Raw genomic sequence first — 20,211 nt, forward strand, 5'->3', positions numbered from 1 at the left:
CAAAAAGAGAAGAGGAGCTGGATCGTTGACCTTCCTCATTAACCAGCGGCTAATCAAGCCAGTAATATAACAGTAGCATAGCATGTCACCATATTGGCAAACAAAGACACTTTACTTGATTGTTGATTAAGAAGTCTCATATTATGCTTTATGTCTTTTTCCCTTTCCTTTATTGTGTTATATATCTTTTTTGTGCATGTTTTAGGTTTACAAAGTGAAAAAAACCAATGTCCACCCCAAAGGGACTTACCATCTTCCAGAGAAAACACTGTTCACAAACTGCTCCAAACAGCTCTGTTGTAGTCCAGCCTTTACTTCAGAGACAAACGTGCGTCACTTTGTAACACACGTTCTAATGCTCACCTAGCTGCTAGCATGGCACTTTCTCATACTCTGCTTCTGACTGGCTAGTAGTCCTTACCTAGCTACTGTGCATGTGCAACTCCCAACAAAGATGGAACAGAAGTGAGATTCCTCACTCTGTAGCTTAAACAGAGTGCTCAACACACAGGGTGAAAATAAGCGCTGCAGCAATATGCAGTACAACAAAAATATGGTAATTTTTGAAAATTAAACCATGTAAACCTATTCTGATATAACCTCTAAATACAATTATGAACCTGAAAATTAGCATAATATGAGCACTTTAAAACCAATGGTGATATACAAGAGAAAAAAAGAAGTAATCTTTCAGTAAGGAGGAAGGGAGATGTGACTGTTTGGAGAACTTTGGTGATTTTTTTTGTTGGCATATGTAATTGATCATTTCTACATTTCTTTTATTATATCATTACGTACCTCTTCCCATGTAAAGTAAGTAAGTTTGTCTCCATCCAGGTAACGGATGTCCCCATGCTGTGGTGCCTCTTCCACAACAAAGTAGATGTTTGCTAAGCTGTAGAAGGGATGCAAGATGTTAAGAATCTCTGCGTTAATTGCTCTGCTGAGGCCTTCCTTCACTGTAAAGTTGAAGGTCTGGATGGGGATGAGCTGGGGCACAATGTTCACAGAGATGTGCAGGTCCTCCACTGTCGTAAAACCATTACTGACATCAACTGTGAAGGCGTCATTGCCCTGAAAGAGATGGATGTTCAAATAAGTTATTGATATACTAAAAAGAGACCTTGAACCTTAGACTCATCAGAGACTGAGGTTGTCTTTTGTCTGATTTTACTCTCAGTGTGAAAATCACAGAGAACAAGCTGCCACATATGATTAACGTCAACGGAATACATTGAATGACAATAAACCTGGATGGATGCAGACACATAGAGAATGTGTCCCTGATCAATGTCCTCTTGAGTGAAGGAGTGAATGTAGTCGAGGACAGGCGAGGCTGTGCTGTCCGAGCTGTTTGTCAGCTTGACCACATGGCCGAGACGAGGAGGGTTTTTAATGGTGAACACCATTTCTGTAGGAAGAATATCAGCTTGATCCACCTAAAAAACAAAGGTCCATTAACATCTTAATATTTCATCTCTTTTTTGTATAATGATCATACATACATACGTACATTACTCAGCTTTCTGGCTAATTAAATATATATACAGTATATACTAAAAGTGCTTGACTTTTAGTTGATGACAGACACTGTTGTCCCCCAGTGCATGCTGCATGCACTGGGGGACGCCCAGTTGGATGCCCTTTCTCATTTCCTTTTAGTACAGGAATATTATTGTAGTATTAGTAATGTGAATGTCAGCATACTATATTCATTTGTTGTATATTAACCACCAAAATAGAGCACTGCCCACTTTATTACAGTATATACCTAATATACATGCATAAGAGTATTTAATTGTATAACTGTGACTGTATGGTAAACAGAAACTTAAAAAAGACATCCGTGACATTTGGTAACGTTTAAAGTCATGCTGCAGATTTACACACAGGCAGATTTATGGTTACCCTACTGAGAAGCTTTAATAAACTCATTGGAGCCTGAAGCCATGGGGTGTTTAGCAGTCAATCTTGCATTTCACAATATTTCTGAAGATCTTTCCATTTCTTAGTAAGGACACACATTGAAAAAAGCTCCCACAAGCCAAGTCAATATTTTACCTGATGTAAAAGCCATGCTGTCAAGGCTATATTCGATAAATATTTAAGTAGTATGTGTACTGGGTGTCTGGGTTCTTCTCTAGTCAAGACCGCAGATTTAAAATGTGTGGTGAAATTAAAGTTTAAATAAAAGAACATTTTACTTTCAGAAATGTCATTTTAAAAGTCAAGGTATATATATATATATATATATATATATATATATATATATATATATATATATATATATATATATATATATATTTCAGCCATGTTATGAATGGCTGAAATTTTAAACCTCATTAATTGCCTTTAAGATGGAGTGCAGGCAGGCTCATCTTATAAATTACAGTAGGCTTCAGGAAGCTCCTCTGGGGATACTTAGTGCTCTGTTTTCCACACTTAATAGACTGTAATTTAGTACATAAACTAAAAGCAGCAACTGCACAGTCATATTTAGCCCTGCTTTCATGTGGCTACAATGTAGATTAGAGAGAGAGAGTATAAAAAAGACAGTATGCTTCAATGAGTCATGTGAACAATCTATTTCACAAAGAGAAAATAAACTTGAAAAAGACAAAGACAACGTTCTGTCACATAATTACTTGATAAATAAAAACAAATGTGGGCTTTAAAGATTATGTGTCAGCAAACAAAATGAATGATAGATTTTTGAACTGTAGCTCTTGATCACATACAAAAATATAAAATTTCGCTCAACATATTGTAATGAGTCAGTAAACATTACCTTGAGATTATCCTGGGTGATTACGGTGTGCTCTCCCTCATAGGAAATGATGACCTCATTGGTTATTACCTCAGGCTCAGATAAGTAATCTTGCTTGAATATTTTAATTCTGAATGTGCTCTCTTCAGAATGTCCTCTTGCTTGGACAGAGAAGCTGAAGGAGTCCTTGGACCTCAGACTCTCATAATTATGTTCATATGAGACAACGCCTTTTTTCAGGTCCTCCTGGGTGAACTCTGAAGCCTCAATCCCACTCACAATAATCCTGCCGTCGCTGGGTGGCGATATGACCTGGAACTTGATCTCACTGTTATCTCTGATGTCCATGTTGGTGTCAGCGCTCAATAGAGTGGTGTTAAGGGTCTTGGTGCTTCCATGGTCGATGACAATGATTGTGTTGTTTACTATTCGCAGGTAGGGCTCGCCTGCCTGGATATCAAGCAGCGCGGTGGTCTTGTGGAAGCCATCTGACACCTGCAGTGAGAAGCGTTCCCGGTCTGCTCCGTGGTGAATGAAGAGGATGTTCTTATCTCGTAGGTCGGCTTGTGTGAAACGGAAAAGGGGCTGAGAGGGATTAGTTGTTGAGACAATGTTGCCTGAGAGGATTCCCTCACGAGCGTAGACAATTTGGGTGTCATTGAAACCTGAGTCGTCATCCTTAAACTGGATGACATCTGTTGTAAGCAGACGCTGACCGTGGCGGACTATATTGAAGACTTTGTCCACAACCCTCACAGGAGCATGCTCGTTCTTGGATTGGATAGATATTCTGAAAACACCGTTTACTATTTCCTCATTGTCTGAACTTTCCGCTGCTTGATCAAATGCTGAAAAACGGAACTCATCACTGCTTGTCTTGGAGCCATCGTGCTTGTAAATAAGCCTACCAAACTGGAGGTCTTCATTGCTAAATACTCTTATTGCCCCCTCAAATCTAGGCTGCCCGGGTGGGGAGTCCCTTATCAGTCGCCCATACTTTGGCCCCTGTGTGACCCGGTACACAAAATCTGTGGAACCTGGAGAATGCATCCAAAGATTGTTTTTGTTCAGATTATGCTCACCACCCTGCAAGACAACCAGCCTCTCATTGGTCAAAAAAGGAGCATCTGCATTAGCGCGGATGGTTATCGGAAAGGTGTATAGAGGGGAATACTGATCATCAGCAAAAACTCTGAACTGGAACTGGTCTATACTATCCCCAGCTCTTCTCACACGCAAAGCACTGTAGCTAACAGCACTGTTCAAAATGTCCTTTTGTGTGAAGATGTCACCCTCAGCCAACTGCCTGTCTGACAACTGTAGACTACCGACTGTTGGAGGCTTGACAATGATGTACTTTACAGTTTGTGGATCTGGGTTTTTCCCTTTAACTTGGGCTTGAAGCTCTGTGAGTCTGATTGTTTGCTCTTCACCGGCCTCCATCTCCAGTGGAACCAGGTTAGAAACTTTCACTTGGGAAGGGATGATCTTGACCAAGAAGGTGTTGTTCCAGAGGGAGAACTGTCCCAGGTGGACGTCGAACTGAATACGCTCGCTCACGATATCTTCCTGGTTGCTCGAGTCTTTGCTGACGTATCTAAGGCGTTCTTGATCCAGATCAGATTGATGGAACGTTGTAACCTGCTTGTACATTCTATCACTTGTCATTATCTGGAGTTCTCCAAACATCAAAGGTTGTGTGACGTTATACATAATATCTCCATTACGAGGATGAGCGATGACAGCTAGATTTTGAACACCTATGGATGCGTTGCTTCCTTGAGACAAGAGAAGGCCGGTGTTGGTGACAATAGTCATATGTGGCTGGGTCACAGATAACTTAAAAGTAGTTGAATGGCTTACTGACTGTACATCAGACACCTCCAAGGTAATTTCAGCAGCACTACCCCCTCTGTGTATGAAATATATATTTCCATCTTTCAATTCCCTGCAAGTGAACTCTGAGATGCTTCTTCCTGGCTGCTGACCGTTTTCTAAGTAACCAACTTCCATGGAAGGCTCTGAGGTTACAGTTACTACTAATTCATCACAGCGTGTGTCAGAATCCACGATTTTGATTAAGCTGGGACTCAAACGAGTTCTGCCGTTTTCTGTAATGGTGATTTCTCCTCCACCAAGTTGTGATATATCATTGACGGGCAGAATTTCAACTGGGAGAACATAATCCTGAGGAGTTTTTAAACATTCTGGAAGGTAGTCGTCACTTTGAGCAACTACCTGCAGCTGGATTTGATCTGCAAGCCTTTCATTTCCATCATGCATATACTTAATTTTCTTATTGACAACATCGAGAAGAGTGAACTTTTGTGTGCGTTTTTTATAAGTGTTCATATCAATCAAGCCATACCAGGGATCATTCTGGAGAGTAAAGATTATCTGAGACTGACGCATTCCTGCAGCACTGAGGTCGAATGTAGGGCTTAGGTTGTTGATATCAAGAGAAGCTTCCCCACCTTCGGTTACAAGCAATGGGGTGACATCAAGAAGTTTTGTCACATTTTTGAACATCTCTGGCATGCCATCTGTAGGGTAACAATGCTGATCGTTGATGTCGACAGGTGGAGAGGTTGCAGTTGCTTCTGGGTAGTCATAATCCTCTCCTTCACATTTAACGTGAACATCTTTGGTCACCAAAGCATCCTGAAGGCTTCTATCCTTTTGATTTACTTTGATTTCGCTTAAACACCCGATGAAGGATTCGGCTGTCATGTCCTCCTCTACGTGAGTTAAGGACCCACTCTCACGAAAGACATCCTTCATTTTCCCCTGGATACCTCCTAAATACAAGTTTCCCACCAAGTCCAATTTTTGTGATGAGTCAAGAGGGAGGGAGGAAGACTGGCTATCTACATTAATGACAAAAGAATCTGAACTGATGTGAACCTTAACTCTATGCCACTCATCATCATCCAGCTGCACATGGGTATTCTCCAGTATCTTCAAGCCACTGCCGATATCCAGCATACCTTTGAGAAAGCCTTTCACAACACCAATAGCAATAAAGTCTGAATCTCGACCAGGGTGGAAAACAAGTAACGCATCCTCAATGGTGGTTTTCATTAGGACTTCTAAGACCCTTGGAGCACCACTTGCCCTGCTCCAGGTGGGGAAGGACACAAAGGAATCAGGAGTGCTGAAACTAGTTGCCTCCCCATCACCAGCCTCAAACTCACTGCTGCAGGATTCCTTTGTGTCGTGGCATTGTTTAAACGCTGTGCTGAGAATATCAAACTGGTGGGACTCAAATTTGACCTGAGTCATGCAGCCGCGGAAAGGGGGAATGGCATTGCTGAGGTAGGTAGCATCCAGGTCTCCTGTTCCTCCAAGCCGAATGCCCTGGTCAATATTGAGCTGTTCGCCATGGTCATCCACAGGAACATATGTCGGGAAGAGCTCATCAATTGTCATTGTGAGTTTGCCATCTTGCAGTGTGAGTGATATTTTGTGGTCCAGAAGGTTGTTCAGCTGTACTCCTTGGGATGAGGACAGTGTCACCTCGCCAGCACCCATGTTCATCCGTGCCTAAAGGAAAACAAAAACACTGTACGTATTGTAGTTGTGTAGTATTATTGTGTCATATGGTGGTTATCATTATTGTGTATTCCATTGGTAGCCATTATATAACACATGGGCAGCACATGGATGGGATTCAGGACTAATGTTTAAAGAGAATGCTTTTCATAAAATGAATAAACACGGGTTACAACAATTTTGTTCAATCCTGTCAATATTTATGAAGAAACTCCCTCTTTAATAAACAAATTACAACCCAAATATCCTTATCAATACTCATTTCTGGATCCTCTCACCATTTATGTGGGCTATTTTGCTGACACATAAAACACTTGAGTTTAGGCTTAATGTTATTGTAATATTTCCATTTATGATCTAGGCAGTGTATCTACAACCCCAGAAAATTCCTCAGGTATACTCAAAGTGTTGACTAAGCTGTATTTTATTATTTAGTTTTAAGCAGTTTCACTGGTAACATCAGTGATCTGCATTTTGTTTCAATAAAGTTAAAAGACATGATTCCTACACATGCAAAACCGATAAGGCTATTTCAGTTTTTACAAGGCATTAAATGTATTTGCTCAGTGCATCTCATATCATTTTGAGGAACAGAATGAAGAAGACTAAAGATAATTATTCCTTTTATTACACATACCCTGAGACTTCACCTTATTGAAGATGCAGACATGTTGTGCTTTCTGGGGAAATTAATCTCTTTCATCGCACACCTGATGTTTTTCAATGCTTTTGTCAAACATTTAATTTTAGATGTAAAATGTCACAGTTCCTCATTTCAGTAGTACAACTAGAGGAGGCAACAGAACATTTAAATCAGTTCAGGTTGTTTTCAGATATAGGCATCTATGGAATGTGTCGTATACATGTCTTGAAGCGGAATGCCTCTCAAACATTATTTTTAAATAAAATGTTATTATCACATTTTAAATAAATTATTTAAATTTGACCATATGGCCTTCACCATAAAAACGCCATTCTTTAATGTTGCTGACTGTCATTTTGTGTGTTTTTTTTTAAAGGTATCTGTTCAAGCACCGTTTAGGCACTAAACTTTTAAAAAGATTTTAGTTTAAAAACCCAAACGATACCCAACCCTAAACACGACTCACTTTTCCCCTCTAAAATCAACACTGAATCTCTTTGTGTATTTTAGGCCATTCTTTGAAAGTTATGCAGGTTTTGGAATGAGTTGTTTTAGCCCCAAGTACAGCCATGATCGTCTTGCGTCCTCTATTGAGCATATTTAGTGATATTTATCTTCTATTTTATTTTCATTCCAGTAACTTTCAAGAACGACAAAATTGATAATGTTAGCATAGCAAACCTTGGCTGCACCATGTGAGCTACTAAACTCAAAGGGTGCAATATTTCAGCCTCCTTCACAGTTTGTTAACCATTTACCTGAATTTTCCCATTTTGGAGCTCAAGGAACAGGTAGTCCTCTCTTCCTGCAGCCAAAAACAGCAGCCCACTTCGCCGATTTGTCTTGATCTGCAGTGACAAGTGAAAGGAGGAGACATCTTGGAAAGCTTGTAAACTGCAGTAGCTGTCCCCAAAGTAGGATTCTGTGAAGAGTGAAAATAAGACATTGCATTTAAAGATGAGAAAGAGGCATAATGTCAGCTTAGAACTCAGACATGCTGCAACAATCAGTGATTTTCACTATATGTCATCCTACACACATGTATATGGATATTTCTTTTTTTTGACTGTGCACTTCTGAAGACAAAATTCCACTTTTGTCCATATTCCCTTTTGACATAAAATAGCCTGATCTCACAAGTTGCATTCTCTACACCGTGGCAACATAACACGTGTCACTAGAAAGGAAGAACACAAAGAGGCACCTGAATATGAAGCTATAAACTCATCCTACAACTGCTAGATGGTAACTCTGTGAATTCTAATTTGGAAGATTGAGAAACTAATTACTATATATGAGCATTTTTCTCATCAGTCTCACATTACAGTGCAACTTGCTCAGGACAGATTTTTATTATCAGGTGTCCTCCAGCTGCTCCTGGCTGAAGAGGAGCTCCTCTTGCCTCAAAGGGATTCTCTCGCTGAGACTTCAGTCATTACCCCTGCAGAGGTTTTCCGGGCATATAGAATCTTGGGGTGCAGGATTTCCCAGGCTTGAGCTGTCTCGTTTTCAATGATATGCAAATTCAGCCACATGCCTCGGAATGTGCTCTGCGAGGCCCTCGACAAAATGTAAACTACTGAGGCAGTCAATTATTTCCCAGTGCACATGCTCTGAAATTAAACTGGACCACCTCCAAAAACCCTGTTTCCTCAGCATGGGATTTCCGTGGCCTTAGCCATGAGATATGGAAAGGGGGCTTTCCATTAGGCAGCCACTCGCCCTCACAAGGGACAAGACACAGAAACTCATTGGAACACAGCGAAGAATGCAGTCTTCTCATCACACAATGCTAATGCTTTGGAATATTTGGAATAGTGAAGCAGAGAGAGATATTGCTGTGTCAAAGTTAGAACATTCTTATGAGATCATGAGGACCAAACTATTCCCTCCTAAACAACAGTAGCATCCAGTAGCCTAGCTGGGCGGTGGGTTTAATGCCACGAGGCAAACATCTCACAGAATAACTTCTCAGACACGACTAAGTCAGGGAAAATAAGACATTCCAGTTGATAGCTATAAATGGAAAAAGTATTTTCTCAAGACTTTGTTGGGAGGTGGCCTTCTGTGTGTATGTGTGCCTTTAAAAGGCAGATTGTGTCTATGTTGCATCTACATTAATGCCACGCTGCCAACTTCAAAACACTGAAGGCTACATTTGTCCTTTGGTTTCTCATCCTGTAAATGAACCCCTCCATCCCAGATCTGCAACAAACACTGGGAAACGTGAACAAAGACAATCATTTTGATTTCAGCAAGGACAAAAGCAAAGCTTTTATCATGGTGCCCGTGCTTTTGTGATTTCACCACGAGGCGTTTGCTTTTGGTTCCAAGGCTGCTCTGTCATGAACAAAGTCAGTGATGAACGGTCTCAGCACAGGGCCAAATACACAGACATTCAATTATACACAGCAGCATAGCACCAGTCTCCTGCAGCCTAAGAAATACCATGTTGGTGGCTCTGAAAAATAAATGTCACAGAAAATTTTTTTTTGCATGATCACATACTGTATTGTGTGAATTATAACTAATGAACTGAAAAAAAATAGAGAAAACTATCAAAACTAAAGCAAGGAGATCCTTCCAGGCAATTCAAAATGAGAATGGAGCTGAACATGCAAATACCAGTTGTATTACTGAATCACTTCAAATTATCAAAGTTACACATCATCCATTTTAAAAATGTCCCTTTTCAGAGGATATTGTCATTAGCTGTTATTGACTGTGCCAGAGGCTATTATGGTACAGTTCAGAGAGTTTCTGGTAAGGCTAAGGTATTCCAAATGAAACACTAGTGCTAATTGCACAGAAGCCTTCAGGCTGAAACTGAAAAATGGGGGAACAGAATCTTTTCTTACAGGCAATTGCAATAACAAAGAAAATCGCAATGAGCTCCATGGTTCTTAAACCCAAGCTTTTGCTGGCTTGTTCACTGAGCATGGGGATAAAAAGCTGAAGGAGAAAGCGATGCCAAGACAATTCTGCCTGGGGATTTTCTGGTTCAAATTCAGCTTGCTGCTGTTGCCTTCAGGAAAAGGAGCACATTTTCTAATGATACACACAATAGCTTTACTCTCTGCAGTGTACCTGGACCTGGAATTCATTAGTTCCTCAGCTAAGCTCTGTAAAGCTCTGTACAGAATAGGCTTTGTGGAGGAAAAGCACATTTTAAAGAGTCTATCTGTATAAATGTCCTGCTCTGTGACACTTCTTTTGTCTCTGCACTCTTGCTTAAACCTTTGCTGTGTTCACACTGTCTAACAGGTATGCAAAAGATTACTCACACCTACAGGATGAAGGAAAAAAATAAAATAAACGTAAACATGAAGTGCTTTTGAGAATGAGCATCACAAGACTCACAACATAACACTCAGCTATACTGTCCATCTTCCAGGGACTTGGGGCTGGGTGTAGATAGGAACTAGCTGAGGTGATTTTGCTGACAAGGCATCATTATCTGTAAGGGATCATCCCTGAGTGTGAGCTGGAGCTGTGACGCTGCTGCCACACTTGGTGTCAGTCTGTGTGTGGAGGTTTAACCACCAAAGAGGACAGCCTCTGATCCCATTTAGCTACCACACCGCACATCACACTACTTTATTGTGTGTCAAGCAGAATCCTGGTCTCAGGCCAATGCAGATGGCTATAATTTGATGACTGACTGCGCTTGTATTTATAATGCTCTGAGGAAGTCTTCCTCGCTTTCACCAGTGACTGAATGAATTACCCTGTTGTCTTTCTTTCCCTTTCCTCCTCCTCCTACTCTTCTCCATCCTCTTTTGGTCTCAATCTAGAGACACATGTCCGGAAAAGCTATAGGGAAGGGAGACACGCTGACCACAAGTGCAGGAAGATTGGAGACATTCAGACGACTTTGTGTCCTGTGACTTGACTGTGCCGATGAGTCAGAGTAATTTTAAATGAGCGTGAAGATGCACAGACAAGATTTGGGACTTTGGGATGCTTTCTTGTTGCTTGTATTGTCACCAAAGAAAATACTACAAATCACAAGCACAATACCATGTCTAATGGTTTGATTTATCATTATGAGTAGGCACATTTCTTTAAAATAATATGATTTACATGTTTAAAATGTTATGCAGAAGTAAAGTTGTTCCTCTACTCCAATTTTGCCATGGTAACACTGCCTGGAATCCAAACAAACCACCTACTTGCGTAAGTTATGGTTAAACCATGGTTAGCTTTACTATAAATAGTGGCTATGTTGGTCATTTGTTTCCTTTGCTGGGCTGTGTCTGTTACAACAGTACATACTGGCTCTTGGATATAATTATGCGAAGGATAGGGTGTTGTTAACCATAAATAGAATTGGAGAGCTTTTAAGGGAGTAAAGGCATTTACCTCCATATGGCAACACAACCATTACCATGATGAGCAATTACATCACTCACAAGGGTCAATAGCACTTGTGCTTGCGATAAACATTAGTTTTCCAGTTATGTTTGCAGATAGCAACCCACTGGACTATCAGAACATGGATTATGAATAGTTGTATATCAGACATCTACTAGGTGCTGGGTCAATTAAGACAATTGATCAACAATTTCAATAATTGATTCACTGTCATATATGAAGCAAAAGTGCCAAATATTTGCTAGTTTCAACTTCTCAAACTTCTCAGAATGTGCTGCTTTTGAGCAGACTTGGGAAAATCTTGAAACAATGGAATGTGATAAATTGTCTTTTACAGTATGATTATGTTTAGCCACACAAATCACCTGGTTATCTTAAGCAAAGGTCGAGGTCTTGGTTAAGGTGCCCATATTGTGCTCATTTTCAGGTTCATAACTGTATTTAGAGGTTGTACCAGAATAGGTTTACATAATCAAAAAACATAATATTTGTGTTGTACTGCACATTCCTGCAGCTCCTCTTTTCACCCTGTGTGTTGAGCTCTCTGTTTTAGCTACAGAGTGAGGCATCACAATTCTATCCCATCTTTGTTGGGAGTCGCACATGCGCAGTAGCTAGGTAAGGACTACTAGCTAAGCTAGCGCTGCTAGCGGTTAGCCACCTCGTTCTCAATGGCAAAACACTGCTACAACACTATATAACTACTTACATGTCCCTGTTCTTCAGGTATTCCACGCAAAGTTGGGATTGCGCCCTCGTTTAGAAGAAGTCTCCCGGCTAATCCTGCCTTGTACTGACCATAGACGGAGTTGGAGAAACAGCTAGGTGATGTGGTATTAGCTAAAGTGGTTAGCACACACCAAATATTTCGGCCGATGATGTAGAAGATTTTGACCAGCTCACCCGGAGACTTAAGGCAGGATACATTCAGAAACCCATATCTCACTCAAAACAGCATGGATGTATATTTTTTTTTCAAGTTTGTATGCATGTGGAAGCACCAGAGACACAAAATAACACCCCAAATATGGGCACTTTAAAGTTGTTAGTGACTTGAATGATGAGCCAGAACATGTTGTACTATATTACCATTTGACCAAAAAACACGATTTTTCCTCAAATTTAACTAAAGTACTTTTGTAGCCTAAATCGAACAATACCTGGGAATCAAGACACCTGGGGTTTTTTCTCCCACCATCCCGACCACCTCCCTCTGACTTGCATGCTTTGAAAAAAACTGAAAAAATACTGCCACTGTACATAATCCATGTTGCAATTACATAATTAGCAAAACAAATGAATAGTATATCTATTTAGGTAACAGAGTTGTCAGAGCATTCATGTGGACAGTCAACCCGTTCTCATTCCCTACTCGCCAAATACTGACGCTTGGTCAGTGGCTCTCAGCGTCAGATACTGATGCAAAAATCACCCTTAAGCGTCTTTATGTAACGCACGGGGCAGAGCAGCGGCTCCACCGCTGCACTGTAAGATGACGTTGTATTAAGAGCGAGGGGGTTTGTGTCCCGTTCTTGTCCCACGTGTCACTTAAACGTACATTTTTTAACCCCACTCACAATCTTTCCCTAACCCTAAGTGGTTTTACCCTGCACATTGAAAGTGACGCCAAATCGGTCCCAACCCAGAGCATCAAAAAGTGACACCAAGAGTCCCGACTAAGCACGTTGAAAAATGCCAAAGTGGCTACCATAGGTTAGTGTGTCAAAATGTTTATTGATAATTCTTTGATAATTGGAAAACAATTAAGTGATGAACTGAAATGAAATGAATAACTAGAAAGCCAACAAAACAATATCAATATTCCCACAATGATCACAGCACACTAGCTGCTTTGAAAAGGAGATGATCATGTTGGTGCAACATGTTTACAGATCTGACTCTGAATACAGCAGTCTGTATAAAACATACTGCTAACTCCAGCACTGTTAAACAGCGAGAGCAGAGCCACAACTCTGCATACCTTGACAGCGCTGCTTTATAAGGACCCCCTCTTCCCCGCTGACTTTTCAGAAGTCCCCAGGGACACACTTTTACAAGCTTTACAGAGCTATTTCTTAGGCCAGACTGTGTCAGTGTGAAAGCAAACACAACATTATTTTGGTCCTCTTTCAAATCCCCAGCTACATCTGCATCCCTCTGAGACACTCCAGCGCTAGCCAGAGTGAAGAGGTACAATACATAAAAAAAACAGGCTTGTGGAGCCTCAGCGGGTGGCCTCCTCTAGGGCAATAATTAACTTTTCAGGCTCCCTCTCTGTAAAAATCGCACTTGCACAGCAGACAAGGGGTGGCAGCAGCAACGAAAAATTATGACCTTTCCTTGTGAAAGGAGACTGGCGGTGTAATGTAATTTCAGTTTAGGAAAATGGACCTGTGAAAAAAGGGAGGGAAAGCATGGAAAGGATGTGAAAGACTCAGTGTTGTCTGGGTTTGTGCTGTTAATGCGAGAGGGGCTCTGAAGGCCAGGTTTCTATACAAAATGAATAGCGAAAGCCCACTTTCTTTAGAGGGACACAGAAAAAAAGGAAAGGGCCTTGTTCCTCTATAGCAAACTGGTTTTGTTGAGGATGACTGACTTTGTATGTGCTGCCATTTTCTTCCTTTATCACTGGATCGAGATGAGATTGAGAACAGGAAATCAGAGATGTGGAAGGTTATGGAGGAGTAGTTGAAGACCACACAGCATCCAATCATATCATTGGAAATCACTGTGGAATAATTCCGAAACTTGCCATGAACTCCTCTCTGCGGTCTGTACACTCTCCTGCACAGCTGCCAGTGAAAACATTTAAAATGTTGGCTGCATTTCAGTTTCATGTTAACTTCGCTATATATACTGTATTTCAACAGCGAACAAAGAAATAGTGTGCTACTTCAAAACTTCACAATGGGACATTCTCAAATTTTCAGGTCGGGCTTCAGCTACAAGGTAAACATCTTTCCTCAAACCCAATATTCCAGCCGAATAAGGCGTGTGACGAATTCACAGTTTGTTGGCTCATCACTCTCAACTAACAGACTTGTTGGTCATAATGACTTTGGACTGATGATCTCACTCACCTAACAACATAGTAAGACAAACACAGCGGTGAACAGAAGCACTGTAGTGACTCAGGGCTCTGCTGTAGTTTATGACTGGCTAATACAAAGCGTGCCTCTGTCAGCCCAGCCGAGCTACGGAAGCCATCAACCGCCAAGGTCCCAGTGGGTGGGTCCTGTTAAAATGAACCCCCCGTGACATCAGAGGACTGACCCTCCCTTCATACTGTTTCAACCTATATCCCTCCTCACACCAACTGACCCCCCTCCACACTCATTTACACACGCACTTTCTTTTGCCAAATACTCATGCACTACAAGTACCATTCTAACAAGTGACTGTTTATACATCAACTGTGACTTTCTCTGTTTCCCCTCAGATAAAACAAGGCTGTTTACAGACTAAGCTGAAGTACATTTTAACACACCGGTAAGGAAATCCAGTATGAAATCTCACCATGTGGAAAGTGTGTCGAGGGAGAGAACAGGAAGGTAGAAAGCAGTGCCACATAGCGATGGAAATCACATACAGACTATTAGACTTTAACAATGATACATCTGTCATCTTGCAGAATACAAAGTGCCCTGTACTATTTAAAGGTCAAAAAAGGATTTTCATTATCCTACTGTACTTTATATAACGCATGACTGGCTAGACTGCTCTGGCTTTGTTCTACGGCAGTGACCGTAGAAGCCTAATTGCAGGAGGAAATTAGACAGCAGTTAAGTACACCCACTTAAATTTCTAATATTTACAATGTCAACACAAAATGGGAGAGCAAAGAGGGTCTGTGTCCTGTTGCTACATCTACTGATTAGTACGGATAATTAAACTAAATTATTTTAATATTAGTTATTTTAGGCCACCAGTTTGAAGCCCTCATTTTCCTATTTGATGCCACTTGGTTAAGGGCTTTTTCTATTTTTTATGACCTGTTCACTTTGTGTCCTTCTAAATTGCATCCGTTTTTTTGCTCCTTCACTCATAGCAACATTAATTTATTTCATTATCAGCAGCTAAATACATTACTTCCTTATGTGCTATCACTGTGAGTATCAATGTGGATTATAGTGCATGCATGGAAGTCCTATAACATTTGACAATGTTTACACCTGGTTATAAAATGTGTCTTGGGCGATCGGATCACAAGTGGATAGCCCTAAACACAAGTGTAAATGACCACCAAGATGCATTGTGATCCGATGACTCGTACCACTTGCCAAGACGGTCACCACCACACATCTTTTGTAGCGTAAACGCAATTTTACACTGATTTTCAGTGGAGTTACATGCTCTAACTATTTAATGGAGAACAGCTGCCAGGCAGAGTAAGCTAAGCTAATAGCCTTCAGGCTTCATCTCCATACATACAGTGCAGAGGCGTGAGCGTGCTATTGATCTTCTTACCTATCTTTTGGCAAGAAAGCCAATAAGTGTATTTTGTAAAATGTCAAACGTTTCTGTTAAGAGCACTGAAGAGAGCACAAATATATAATATTATAGATTTTCAAGTATTCTTTTAGTCCTGAATTTGGGATTTTCCATCTTTGACGTGAGCATGTAACACATTCTTCATGTAGCCTGTGTTCCTGTGTTGTGACTCAAAGGTCCCTTAACAATTCCTGGTACTTCACTTAATGTCAGCATACTGCACTCTTGAGGTATTTTTGTGGGTTTTAATGTTTCTATCATACATACAACCGGTACACTGCTGCACACTATTGAAAGGGTCTGAGGCATTATTTTCACTGTCACAATTTCAAGTATGACTGGGCAGAGAACACTTAACAGCACTATGGTTTGGTCTCGTCATTTTCCACCTTAACACTTCTTTGTGGGTATTGAAAAGGTATATGTTTGCTCTCATCCTGATTCTTTCTAGGTCTGGCTTATTCACCGTTAACAGTCATTTCGGATATATCAATAGATCCATTCAGCTTTCGCTGAGTGCCCTTATGACTGCAGTTATGAGAATCAGTGCAGGCATCAGTCACTACACCACTAATTATCAACATGACATTGGCTTTTTTTCAGTGGGCTGGAAAACACTAGCAGCTCACTGTCATAAATCATTCCACCTGAATGTCAGCACAGGGGAAGAGATTTAAGACCTGGACCCAGAGAAACTTTGCTCAGCTGGGGTCCGATGCAGGGGAACTTTTGATAGAGATGGGGTTTAAGTTGGGCTTGGCTGCTGCAGAGGCTTCAAATATTTCCCAGCCAGATCTCATAAATTAACAGACTCTCTCTTTTCTTTTTCTCTGTTTTCCCCTATTTTTGTATTTATCTGTCATTAGGGTCTCATTTATCAAAAATGCCAGAAGATTGGTAGATTGTAGATTTTGATATCTTTGATACAGATACCGATACCAGTATTGGGTTTCGGGTCCGATACTGTGCTCACTGCTAATGTAGGCTAGTCATAGCCTACTCATAAAACTACTTTGTGACCAGACCTGATACCACTTCATGCATCACTGCTTGTGACGCTAGTTAGCACTACACTTGGCAGCAGGCAACGGTAACCTACCGTTGGCTAATCGCTTGCTTAAACACGGTTAAAAAATCTAAAAGCCAAAGGGTCTAATGAGTGGCTGTATTTCACTTGAAAGGGGATGTGCAACAGTCTGTAGCTATGACAGGTAGCTTACCCGGTAGCCTACAGATTCATTCTTCCAGACACCATGACCACTGCCAGAGTCGGAGATGATGGGGAAACAACAACACTGTTAAATCCTCATGCTTCCCTTAAGTCACCCGTGGCAACATTTTGCCTTCCCCATGTAAACAAACCACCGATGGAACTTGTGCACTTGGTGCATTAAGTACACCTCGGAAAGTCATTTTGCATTAAAGTGCAAACAATGCATGTTTTCAAATTAATTTTTAGAAAGGTAATGGTATTATTAAGTAGGCCTACTCATATCTGTACTCGGTATCTGCAAGTACCTGAATGTAATTACTTTCACTTGTACTTGTAGCCTACTTGGTCTGAAAAAAGTGGTATCAATGCATCCCTAACTACAAAAATACTTTTTGGATACTTACCTAGAGAAATGTAAACAATGCTTTTCCAAACTATATTGGGCAGCTGTAGCTCCAGCGGTAAAGTGGTAATGAAGCTAGGTAGTAATGGAAGCTTCATCCCTGGATTCTCATGTATCCACCATTGACTTAACAGTCTATGGTATCCACAAGTTTAAGTGTCCTTGAGCAAGACCCTAACCCCAAGTTCCTCCCAATGGACTAGTCAGCGCTTTGCATGTGTGTGTGAATAAGTGAATGAGAGGCAATTTGTGAAGCGCTTTGTCTGCCAAGGTAGTAAAGCAGTCCATTTACCAAAACAAAGCCCCTCAAATTGACATAATTATGATTTAAATCAGTGTTGAATACATGTTTGGTCCAACAATAGGTAAAGAAGTGTCTGAATATAACCAAGCATTCAATGCTAAGTTTTGGTACATATTTCAGGCAGTGTCACAAAAGTAGCCTTAGTTTTCTGTTGAATTCAATTTTAGTATGCATAAAAAACCTGTATATAAAACTAGATACTCTTTGTCACATCACTTTCAAGCGTCATTGTTACACACTTTTCCATGACCAGATTTTATAGTGAGGCCTTTCTATAAATGAGGCCCTTAGTCTCGCTGTGCTCCAAGGAGGGAAACTGTGATACAGAAGCTGCAGTGAAGGGGCCTCCCAAAACCCATATCCGGCTTTAACCTGGGTCTGCAAAGTCAGTGTGTGTTTCAGATCAGAGCGTCACATTAGCCCCATAATAAGAACCAGCTGAAGACACACACCACCAGACTGACCCTATCCAGCTCAGACTGGCCCCCCACCCACCCACCTCACCCCTTCCCCCCAAACCCTGGAGACACCTCTCTCCTTCCTTACTCTGCTTAGGTCCAGATAAATGCTTTATCCAGATGCTTGCTCTTAAACCCTTCCATCAACCCGCGTTACTCTAAACTATTCCATGCACACACCCAAAGACAGAGGTACATGGTGCAAACATAAACATTCACCCTTGCACAAACACACACACTCACTCACTCACTCACTCACTCCTCCACTCACTCTCTCTCTCTCTCTCTCTCTCTCTCTCTCTCTCTCTCTCTCTCTCTCTCTCTCTCTCTCTCTCTCTCTCTCTCTAATATGAGTTTTCGTATTTTTTTTACGTCACCAAACCTGGCAGTCAGTTCTCCACGGCCTGCTGGCTGAGTCAGCCCACCGTCTCTCACCATTCACACAACTGTTTTCCAACAGGCTACTGTCGAGGAGGCCCGCCCTGCTCCACCCAACCCATAATGCCACTTTTCACTGAACAACAGCTCAACTCTCATACAGGAGAAGTAAGGAGTGCTCTCCACCCCCCTCCATCTCTCTTTCCCGTCCCTCTATCCTGCTCTCAATCTTCCTCTACCCGCCGCTTTCAACCCCCACAAACAGCCTATAAGATGGAAAGCCCGGGAACGCTGCGAAACAACTTACATGTAAACAGCACTCTAATCTTCCAGCTGCAACTTGTATATCCATTTAATTTTTCCACAGTTTGCACAGTTTGGTTTCATTATTCAAGTACGGACTTGAAGATGGATAGCTCTGCTTTCAGTGGAAAAAAAGTGGTCCATGGGTGAAACCCTTTGGAGATTTAAATTTTGAAACAGGCTCCTTTCTCTCTCCTCTTAACCACAAACAAATGTAATTCTGTAATTGATTTTTAGATTTTTTTTTTACATTAAGAGAGAAGTTCTTTATTTACAATCTATGTGATTTTGAGCTTCATGTTAGTTTATTTTGGTTGTGGCAGTGACATGTGAATTACCAATCTAAAGTATGACTCAAACCAAAGCAGTCAAAACAGTAATGATTATTTGGAAAGGCACTAAGTGGCAAAAGTGGGGATTGGGAGCAATGTGAAAAATTTGTACTTTGTTTATTTAACCTTTTTTTAAACAGAGTAGATTCACTGAGCGTGAATTACTTTTTCCAGGAACGCCCTGTTCCACACAGTTACATACACACACATGGAAGGTAACAATGGGGGGTACGGTTCTTGCTCAAGAGCTCCTTATAGTGGGTAATGACGAACGAGCAATCACTGCTCTTTGCCGTCTCTCTCCCGGATTTATTCAGCTGGTCCGGGTTGCAAACCGGCAAACGTCTTTTTTGCATCTGAATTGCCTCAGTCCAAAAAAGACTTGTGCCGTCTGTCTTGTGAAGTCATCCCTGCCTTCACAGGGCATATACGGCTTCAACATAGAATACACATTTAATGTAAACACTGGACTTGTTGGGCCTAAACACTCAGGCCACAACTGTGGTAATGGTTTAAACATGTGGTGACAAAATTGTCCCAGGGGGGAAACTAACTCTGCGTTCCTGCCAAATCATTCACTGACAGCAGCCACTCTGCACACCGCAGTGGGCCTGGAGGGATGTCCTGGCAACATGCATCCTCTAACACAAGCCACTGTTTATGGTACATAACTCACGCCCTTTGGCAGCTTGTCCTGTGTACAGACGTAGCAAGAGAAGAAGTCCAGCAGTGTAATCTACAATGGCTGCACTAACCTTCACCTTGCTGGTAAAAGAAATGAAACTCTTTTTTTTTTCTTTTTTTTTTTTTACAGCCATCTGTCATAATTTTCAAAACAAAGGCATTGCTGTTGCTGATAACAAATTCACATATATGTGTTTCCTGTCAAAAACCACACAAATGTCACAATTATGTTTAGATGTTTTTTTGGTCTTTTACTCAAGGTCTGAATACCTCCGGTATGGCTGCCAGCCATTACTTCACGTGGAAGCA

At 41.1% G+C, this 20,211-nt stretch overlaps 1 protein-coding gene across 1 annotated transcript in view; it reads right to left on the reverse strand.

Annotated features, from left to right (window-relative positions):
- Nucleotides 1–20,211, reverse strand: part of cspg4 (chondroitin sulfate proteoglycan 4) — a 77,202-nt gene that overhangs the window by 28,802 nt on the left and 28,189 nt on the right. The window contains exons 2-5 of the mRNA XM_039809532.1: nucleotides 7,721–7,884; nucleotides 2,789–6,310; nucleotides 1,251–1,439; nucleotides 799–1,074 (exon numbers count right to left, since the gene is read on the reverse strand). Of these exons, the coding sequence (XP_039665466.1) occupies nucleotides 799–1,074; nucleotides 1,251–1,439; nucleotides 2,789–6,310; nucleotides 7,721–7,884 (4,151 nt within the window). The remainder of the gene's footprint in view (nucleotides 1–798; nucleotides 1,075–1,250; nucleotides 1,440–2,788; nucleotides 6,311–7,720; nucleotides 7,885–20,211) is intronic.

Source organism: Perca fluviatilis, chromosome 8 (assembly GCF_010015445.1).
Source record: "Perca fluviatilis chromosome 8, GENO_Pfluv_1.0, whole genome shotgun sequence".
Taxonomy (NCBI): domain Eukaryota; kingdom Metazoa; phylum Chordata; class Actinopteri; order Perciformes; family Percidae; genus Perca; species Perca fluviatilis.